Here is a 10251-nt window from a genome sequence, read left to right on the forward strand (position 1 = left end):
ATGATGGAGAGCAGCTTGGCTAGCTCCTCCGCCAGCTCTCTCAGCACTCTCGGGTGGATCCCATCCGGCCCCATAGACTTGTGAGTATCCAGATGACGTAGCAGGTCGTTGACCGCTTCCTCTTGGATTATGGGGGGTTCATCCTGCTCGCCATCCCTGTTTTCCAGCTCAGGGCGCCGAGTACCCTGAGGGTAACTAGTCTGATTGCTAAAGACTGAGGCAAAGAAGGCATTAAGTACCTCAGCCTTTTCCTCATCCTCGGTGACAATGTTCCCCCCCGCATCCAATAAAGGATGGAGATTCTCCCTGGCTCTCTTCTTGTCATTAATATATTTGTAAAAACTTTTTTTGTTGTCTTTAACGACAGCGGCCAGGTTGCGTTCTAGCTGGGCTTTTGCCTTTCTCATTTCCTCTCTGCACGACCTAACGAGATCCCTGTACTCTTCTTGAGTCGCCTGCCCCTTCTTCCACAAGCGATAAACTCTCCTTTTTTTCCTGAGTCCCAGCAAAAGCTCCCCGTTCAGCCAGGCCGGTCGTCTTCTCCGCCCGTTCTTCTTGCGGCGTACAGGGACAGCCTGCTCCTGCGCCTTTAAGACTTCCTTCTTGAAGATCGTCCAGCCTTCCTGGACCCCTTTGCCCTTCAGGATGGTCTCCCAAGGGACTCTCTCAACCAGCGTCCTGAACAGGCCAAAGTCCGCCCTCCGGAAGTCCATGGTAGCAATTTTGCTGCCTCCCCTCCTTACTTCACCGAGAATTGAGAATTCTACCATTTCATGGTCGCTAAGCCCAAGACGGCCTCCGACCACCACATCTCCCACCAGTCCTTCTCTGTTTGTGAACAGCAGGTCGAGCGAGGCACCTCCCCTGGTAGGCTCACTTACCAGCTGTGTCAGGAAGTTGTCTTCCACACACTCCAGGAACCTCCTAGACTGCTTCCTCTCTGCCGTGTTGTATTTCCAGCAGATGTCCGGGAAGTTGAAGTCCCCCACGAGAACAAGGGCCAGCGATCGAGACACCTCTGCCAGCCGCTTGCAGAACGCTTCATCGGCCTCTTCATCCTGGTTGGGTGGTCTATAACAGACTCCCAGCAGGATATCTGCCTCATTGGCCTTTCCCCTCATCCTTACCCATAAACACTCAACCGTATCATCATCACAATCGTTAAGCTCTATACAATCAAAACACTCCCTAACATACAGAGCCACCCCGCCGCCTCTCCTTCCTCTCCTGTCCCTTCTGAAGAGTCTATAGCCATCCATTGCAGCACTCCAATCGTGAGAGTCACCCCACCACGTTTCTGTGATGGCGACTAAGTCATACCTCTCCCGCTGCACGATGGCTTCCAGCTCCTCCTGCTTGCCGCCCATGCTGCGTGCATTGGTGTAGATGCACTTGAGCTGGGCTATCGATTTCACCCCCGGCATCGGCATGCCACCCTTCGGCTCATCTCTAGCGAGCCCGGTTTTGTCCCCTTCCCCCTTCGAACCTAGTTTAAAGCCCTCTCAATGAGCCCTGCCAATTCGTAAGCAAATGGAGTAGCTTTCCTATGGGGAACAGTTAAGTAAGCTAGGACCCTTTGGTCTGTAAAAGAGATTGGAGGAGGAAGATGAGATGCTTACAAAACCATAGGTGGCATGAGGAGGGTGGCTACATATTGACTGTTCAGTTTCTTTTAATGCAAGAAACTGAGGGTCGTCCAAGGAAACTTTCAAGTGTTAGATGCAAAATAAAAGGAGGTGATTCTTTGCACAGCAGATAGTTGTCTAGAGTGACATGGAAATCCTTGCCAAAGGACGTTGTGGATTGCTGAAAATTTATGTGAGTTCAAGAGCAAACTGGGCAAGTTCATGAAAGAGAAACTGAGAATTACTGAATACATAGGAATTGCAGCTGATTCAGGGAGGCCCTGAACTGAAAATGCTGGGAGGCATGGGTAGTATCATATGTCTACCCTGCTCTTTGATATCCCCTGTTCACCTGCTTATCCTATTTCTAACACTGACCATACGGGGCTGGGGGCTGGATGAACCTTTAATCTGACCCAGCACAGTTTTGACTAAAGAGTCCCATTTTCTTGTATTTCGTCTCTCCTGTAAACGTATTTCCAAAGAAAAAATACAAAGTTTGAATTATGCAGAACAGCATGGTTTTCCATTCCCTAATGTGACTGAACAATGTTGATGAACTTTCTTGAACAACAACCGTTTAAAGCTGACTTGGTATGTGTTAAATTTCAGCAATTTTCAGATAGTAAGACCCTCCTTAGTGTTCGTATCAAGTTCCCTCCTAAAAGGTGCTGCCACCTCTGCAAAGTTTATGAGGTTTTGGTGTGATCTATTTTGATTTTCAAAGAGAGGGGACTTTGAACAGACAATACTTTCTGGGCACAAAGGCACACAGAAGATATAGGCCACTGTACTTTTTATTTGGGTTTTATCACTCGCAGGTTAAATCACCTCTCAAAATTGTGTGAAGTATCACCCTTCAGGTATGCTCACAGTTGCATTCTATATGGGATTTTTGTTTGAGAGTACGAGTCAGTTCAGTTGGACATTAAAGAATGATTTCTAGATGGACTTGGGCCTCTAAATTCACTTTATTCAGCACTGGCATTCTGGTAACCCCTCCTGCATTTAGGGCATGTGAAATCCTAACTGAACTTTAAACATTTGTTTAAATTAAAGCTGACACATATTGATGGTGAATAAGAGCATATTTTCATTTTTTTAAAATTTTAAAATGTCAGTGAAATGTGTTGGTTTGGTGGTGGTGTTTGGAGGGTAGTGTCTTCTTTCCTTCAAATGAGAAGAGTATCATTAAGTTGATTATATGGCTGTAGAACTCCAACTGTGCTGGTTTGAAAAAATTGGAAAGCAATTATTGTCTAATGCAGTTTAATTGCTTTCTGCGAACTTAATGTTTTAAAATTCTTCACCTGAAGTTCATACGAACTCCCTCCTGCCCTCCTTTTTTTAAAGGAATTGTGCTGCACAAGTTAAGTACTCGTTTCAGAACCAACTCTGTGTAATAGTGTCAGACCACTTCAAAATTTCAAGTTGTTCTGTGATTCCATTTCCTATTGGAAAGAGAACACTTTGCATGTCAAACGCTTAAATATAGCTTGCAGCTGAGAACTTTTGCATCTTTCTCTTTGTGGTATCTCTATGTTGCACTTTTCATCCTTCTCTGTCCTTAGTATCATTCATTCAGAAGGGTGATTTATTGGGTTGTTAACCCTGTATCAATGTGAAGTTGTTACGCATCGCCTAAAGAGTTTTCTTCGGTAGTTTCCTTTCAAGCTTCTTCATTATCAAGGTACAGATATTTACGGGATATTTAGATGAAGCTGAAAAGCTTAATCTAAACCCCTGAGTTTTAGAATAGCTTCACCTCTGTGAACGTCTCACATATATTAGAACTCCCACTGATGCAGACCCCTGGTGTTGTTTTAAGCCGGAAATCTTTTTTTCACTTAAAATCCAGCTTGCAGGTCTTGATTTTAATTTACATGAATGATACAACGGTGCGTCTTCACTAAGGAGAAAAACAATTTACTCTTTAAATAACTCAACATAAAATGAGAGTGAAGGCAAAGTAGTTTGCGCATTTGCACAGCTTAGCGTAGCTAAATAAATAGTAGGTCCCTAAACGCTAAATGTAGCGTTTAATTTAGCCTTTTAACATATGTTAAAACTACTAACATGGTTAGGTGGGAGAAGAATTCTCAAGGCCAATTCTCATCAGTCTGCTTTGGTAATCAGTCCAAACGATGCTCTGAAGTTCTGTTTTGCTCCCAAATATTCCATTTCATTTTGCTGAGCTTAATTTTAATTGTGAAAAATAGATGTTAGAAACATTTCAAATTTCTGTAACAACTTTGCTGACACAACCCAAGGTTTTATGCTTCTCAGTTTCACCTTTCAAAAATGCTAAAGTGTGTGTGAAAGAGACATCCTGAAGGCATTTCCAGACACTGAGAAAAATTACTGCATAATTCCTTGAAGAACAAACTCACAGAAAAAAAATCAAATTATACCTTCTTCACCTTCTTTTTCAACCCAAAGCATGAATGAAATAGATCTTTATTTTTACGCTTTCCAATTCTTTTTTTTTTTTAACTTTAGAGCAGTCATTATCATGGCAAATGGCAGTAGTGATCATCTGTAACTTAGTATTTAATGTTAAGGCGATGGTTATAGCTAGTGGATCTTACTGGAATTGCCATGCCTTGGATTTTCTGAGGTATAATCCATTGCCTTTTCCTGTTTAAACGGCAACAACGACCTCTGCTTTTAATGAGGTTGATTGAAAAGGTGAATGCACAGTAAAACTTACTTGATAATTGGTGTCCCACAGCAGGCTGGGAGGGATTTGAGAAGAGGTAAGAGGAGAGCATCTCTTGAGCTGAATCCATGAGTTTGTATTTCTCTTGCTGTTGACAGTTGCCGTTCATCTCTGTAGGATGCTTGGATTCCCCTGTGCATGTTCTCCTGAAAGAAGGGGACCTTTAACACCTGTCTGCAGAACAGGCGGCTGCAGGATTTTCTTTAGTCCACCTCCTTCACCATTTAGTACTAAAAGGGTTGTATAACTTCAAGCATCCTACCGATAGACGTGCTCAACATAGGCCACTTGCTGTCTTCCTTGGCATTCAGCTGTACAGGGATCCTGGAGACACGGAAGGGAGTTACTCCTATGAAAATGAGGAAGGGGAATTTATTCCCCTAGCTGTATACACAGAGTTGTGGGTGGATGGCAGTGCCCCATATCACTGCAGACTGTCGTGCCTTCTACCCAGGTATGAAAAATAGGCAGGCGAGTGAGAGTTCACATCTGACACTGTTCAGGGTCACACAAACTCACGTGGACCAATCTGAAGATTTCCACCAGCTGCACAGCACGGTACTCAGACACAAGTGTAGATCTGTGAGATATGGGACACCACATAAACAAAACATGTTTACATAAGTCAGTCTGCACATCTGCTTATTGTCAAGGAGCCTTGGCTGACACAGGATACCCCAGTGCCATTTCCCAACTCAGAAGGATCCAGGAGGGGCCTCTGCTTACTTTTGGGAGTATAACTACAGCAGCACTTGGTGTGATTGAAATGTTGGTAATCCTGATGGTCAGCCTTAGAATAATTCTGCTTAAAAAAATAAAAGGTTTTGGGACTGTCAGTTTTACCTTAATTCTTTAACTGAGTATTTGCAAGCAAGCCTGAAGATGTTTCTCCTCTGGTTGTAATTTAATATTGTGCAACTAGTTGCCCAATACTGCATGTGTTGAAATGAGCTCCTTTGAACAGGAAAGTCTGTGTTTTAGGATGAGTCCTAATGACTGTATGTCATCGGTCAAGTAGAGGAAATGGTGACTTTTCTTCTCCCTTCCTCCAGGATTAACTAGCTGAAAGGCATTTTGTTTTCCGTTGTTGGGATGTGGACTGTGGAGGATTGTAGCATCTTCGATTCTTGTCAGGGGGTTGAGTAAATTCTTTGTGAGGAAGAGGCACTGATAGGACAACTCAATGAAATAAGAACATGTAGAAGAATATGGCTGTGGCAAAGTGCTGAGATTGATGTGTTTCTTGTTAGAAAAGGCATTTTTCTAACAAGATCCGAGTCTGGATCTCCTCTCATGGCTTGATAGAAACAGACATTGGCTTCAGACATTAGCCTTATTGCCTCTTACTGCATTCCCCTAAACCCAGTTGTATGTCTGGTTTGTTCTGAACATACTTTTTTTCCTGCATCATGTATTAAAATTTGTGTGCATACAGATGTACGAAATTCTTTGGGATGAGGTGAGTTATATAAGCACCTACTGGTAATAAACCACCTGTGGAATTTTAAACCTATGTAAAAAGGTAGCATTTGTTCTGGGAAAATTTAGGAATTAAGTTGAAGTTACAAATAATGATGAATTTGTATTTTGGTTTGGAGCATCATAGATACATCTTACATGGAGTATTGGTGAGCTTTCTCTTTCTTTTTTTCCTTAGTAGCTTATAAAAAGATATGTGACACATCGTCTTTTGCTTGTTATCCCATTTTGAATTAGCTTGTTCTGAAAGTATGCTAATTATGATAACATCTAGGGTTTGATCTTAAGAGTTGCCAGTATCTCAATTTCGTTATCTTCAATATGAGAGCTCTTCTTGCATCACAGATTTAGGTTCTCTAATTGCATATTGACATATGGAAAGTAGATTTGTAAGTACTTTCTGCAATCCTCAGATGATAGGAATAAAAAACTCTACCTTCTGCCCATACAGACATATCTTAAAATATTTACTGAGCACTTAAACCTAAAAGGCTAACGTGATGGAACTGGCCACTTTGCACTGCATGAGAAATCAGCAACGTGACATGTTGGGAAGCAAAGGACCATGGCTTTCCTGTGGAGGGTCTCTCTAGCATCCAGATGCTAGGCAGGGAGTACGCTGCCGCTGGTTGTTTCTAGGTATTTGGGTGTCTGATACATTTGAAGCCCCTCTGCTTACCCTCCCTGGAAAGTGTGAAACCTTTTTTTTCCCCCTTTTATAATCCCTCCCCTCTATCTCAGCCCCGCAGTCTCTTGGCAGTGGTCTGGGAATGTTCTGCTGCTCCTGTCTTTAACTTCTGCATCTGTGTGTTCGCAAACCTTTAGCAAAGGGTTCCCCCAGCCCCCTCCCTGCGGTGAGCGCTCAAGCGCTTGCTTCAGCTGCGGTCCTCAGCTTTGCTGGAGCAGGAGCAGTAGCACAAACCATATGATTCTTGACAGCTTCACAGCTGTCCACACCACGCTGCAGAGTAGCTGTGAAACTCGCTGCTCCTGTTGTTTCATTTCACTCTGCCTTCAGAAAGCTACTGCTGGAAGTTGTGATACAGGAGCTGCCTTACAGGCTCCAGAAATATCTGCTTTTTCCCGTATTCCTTTTTCAGATAGTACAGCTTTAAAAGTCAGTTTGTTTTTTTTAAATTACTGTTTCGTATTTCTCTTTTTAAACCTTAACATTATTGCGTATTTGCTATGGCTTCACTTTAAGGGGCTTTGTTTATATAGTCATAATTATCCTCGAGTCTTTTAATGAGCAGTGATAGTCTTTCCTAACAGGATGTATGAATAATTATTTATTCCACTGTGGATAATCTTGTGTTTGTAACTAGTGTAATTTATATACCACGGTGCCGCCTGTTTAAATCTCTTAAGTCTCCTCATAAGTCCCTCTAGTCTCAACTGGCATAAATAGCTTTGCTTTCCCTTCTTACAAACTGCCTGAGAGGCCAGATGAGGTTTCACTGGTAGTCTAGTGGTTATATTCACCGACATACAAATAATAATTTACTTGTTGCTCTATCACATTGAAAACTAGTTTTAAAATAGACATATGTACTGTTTAGCTGTAACTATTAATTTTTCCCTGTTCTTATGCTACATTTATCCATATTTTCTTTGCATCTTTTTATCTCCGGGTACCTTTTTCTAAAGATTTCTAGAACGTGTCAGACATTTACCATCAGCTCTGGGGGTTGTGCTGGCTCACGCTGGCCCTGTGTTCAGGCCGGATCAGTGAGGGATGTGCGACTGAGGCCATGAATATGAGTGGGAATGTTTCCTAACAGTACAATGGTAGGGTCTTAATTTGAGTACCGTGATGGGACCTATTCTACCTGCCCACCAACCTGCATGTCTCTAAAGGTCTGTCTGCCTTAGGGAAAGCGCAATCCTACCTATAGAGCGTAAGTGAAAGCATTTGGCTTCATTCTGGGCTTCATTTTGAGCTCGTGACATGCTGCTCCCATCCTTAGCATCTGACTGTCTGCTATTACCACTACTGTAATAGTAAAGCAGTTCAAAGGCATTTTACGTACCCACTTGGACCCATCCCAGAGTATGTTAAACCAAATCTAAGGGGCTTTTTTGGATTCTCAGTGTCTTCTGTTCTGTGATCTGGCACTTTCCTTTTCTACTTTTGCCTTTTTCTGTTGCTGCTCTTGCCTCATCTGGCTGAAAAGCACAGGCACTCTGTATTTTTCCCCCCCCAGAATTTAGTGAGTATTATACAGGAGTTTAGCCTTAAGGTTTTCTCTTCCTCCCACCTTACCTCCCTCCACTCACCCACCCAACAGAGGGCCCCAAACCCCAAATGTGCCACCTTGCAGATGCACTGAAATCTATTTAAATGGGATCCAGGCTAAACCAAGCCTCTATCCAAGTGCCTGATTCCCTGAGGCATCTTTTGGGGGTTTTAGGGGCATAAATACGAAGAAAACAGAATTGCTCATTTAAGCATAAAAATGTGTTAAATGGCCTTCCTTTAATGCAAACTACATTAGTTGCAGAAGTTCACATTTTAAGTTTATGGATATATTTATTACAGAAATATTTTTCAGTAGCTTCCATATGATGTGACACAAGGAGCGCTGTCAGAGCTGTCATTTCAATGCTGTTGCTATGTTATGCATGTTAAAACGTAATTGCAAATGGTACAGGGATATTGTAGCGGTCACAGTTCTGTAAATGTAAATTTCCTCTAGTAAAACTTTTAGGTGTTGTTTTGTTTTTAAATATTAAAGTAAACGAGGATATTTGGGTTTGTATATGTCGTATGCCCTGGTATGTGTGGCTGTAGCCATTGCTGTGATTTTCTCATTATTCCATTTTTTCCCAGGTTTCATTAAACCTTTTGGTGTGTACCATTCGCACATTGTGTTACACATAAGGTGTGTGTGTAGTAATGTTCTGTGTTCAAAAAGGCAGAGCTTTGCCTTTTCTGTGATGGCAGCACTCAGTTCTTTTAATGGGTGTGAGATGTTAATAACGTTCTTCCTCCCATTCTTTTTTTCCTCCCCCCCCCCCCCCCCCCCCACACCTCTCCTCACCTTTTAGCAAGTGTCTGTCTAGATATACAGAATTTTTGAACAAAAAAGTTGTATTAATCAGTTGAATATTATATGTGCGTTTTTTTTCTGTTTTGTTAATCGTGCACTTTTGTGAACAAAAAAGTTCTTTTAATGTAACTTTAAATTACATAGTGTTCCTGAATGCTGAATTTTGATACCTGACAGCACTTCGGAGCTTTTATTGTTTTGTTATAAAGGGTTAAATTGGCATGAAAGTTGCTCTTTGATGGGGTACCCTCTGCTGTTTCCCCCCCCAAAAAAAGAATTAATTATCTTTCCTTTCACAGCGAACAACTCTGCGCCTTTTGTTACTGTGGAGAACGGAGCTCATTAGGACAAGGAGACTTAAAACAATTCAGTCCAACTCCTGGGTATGTTATCCCATGGAAAAACCAGCCTTTAAGTAAGAGTGAAGCCAGCAACAGCACCGATGGAGCTTGTGAGAGAACTCCAAGGCAAAACTCAGTGCCACGCAAACAAAGAGGACAGAAGAAGTAAGTCCGTTCTACAATAAATATGTATTTTTTTGTTTTGCACGAAGTTCAGGAAGCATCTTTACAGATGCCGTACTGCAATAGGCAAATCACTTTTATTTGTGAAAATGCGGTTCATTAATATTAGTCTTTTTTTTCTTTTTTTAAAACAAAACGCAAGCAGTATAGGAATAGCTGTCTCTTCCGCTTTTTAAAGATTGGTTGGTTTCTCCCCTCCAGTGAGAATCTTGACTCTGGAAGAACATAGAAAAGAAACATAGTTATTCTAAAGCACAGATCTGCTTGTGAGGTTAAAGTAAAAGTATGCACAAGAGTAGAAGACAGTGGACTTCTGACACTCCGTGCATTTTGTAGACTGGAGTAACTGGAAGCCCATCTTATTGAAGCTTTTCCCCCTTGCCCTCCAAAGCTGGCTCTTGCAATGGCGACAGTATTGTTACAGGCACACGGCACGTGTTTCTTACCCTCCAGAAGTGGGGTTCGTTGGCAGGTCTGCCAACAGGGTGGTTTTAGCCATCGGAAGGGCAGCGTCCCGAGTCCCCTCAGGGTGGTTCCACCCTTCAGTAATTCTGAAAAATGACAGGAACGTACACAGCTCCGCGGTGAAGTTTTGTTCAACATATGGCGTGCATGGCGATGGCACGTAAGACGGGACTGATGGGAGAAGCGTGTTTTTAAACCTTTCTGCACGTGAGTTTTTCCATAGGTACGGGGATTCTGTCACCGTGGGCTTGTGCTGTCCCCGCGGTTGGAGGCGGTTTCGCCTCAGCGGCTGCCTGGGAACGGGCGGATCGCTCAGCGCCGGCTGCGCGGCAGAGGGGCTTTGCAGCCTTGGGGGAAGCGCGGAGCAGGGCGGCGATGCCGGGCGGCGG

General features: G+C 42.8%; 1 protein-coding gene across 1 annotated transcript in view; it reads left to right on the top strand.

The window, feature by feature from the left end:
• The window catches only part of KMT2C (lysine (K)-specific methyltransferase 2C), a 207448-nt gene that overhangs the window by 71703 nt on the left and 125494 nt on the right, over positions 1-10251 (top strand). The window contains exon 4 of the mRNA XM_009322507.1: positions 9173-9379. Coding sequence (XP_009320782.1) covers positions 9173-9379 — 207 coding nt within the window. The remainder of the gene's footprint in view (positions 1-9172; positions 9380-10251) is intronic.

This window comes from Pygoscelis adeliae, unplaced genomic scaffold (genome assembly GCF_000699105.1).
Source record: "Pygoscelis adeliae isolate BGI_AS28 unplaced genomic scaffold, ASM69910v1 Scaffold123, whole genome shotgun sequence".
Classification (NCBI taxonomy): domain Eukaryota; kingdom Metazoa; phylum Chordata; class Aves; order Sphenisciformes; family Spheniscidae; genus Pygoscelis; species Pygoscelis adeliae.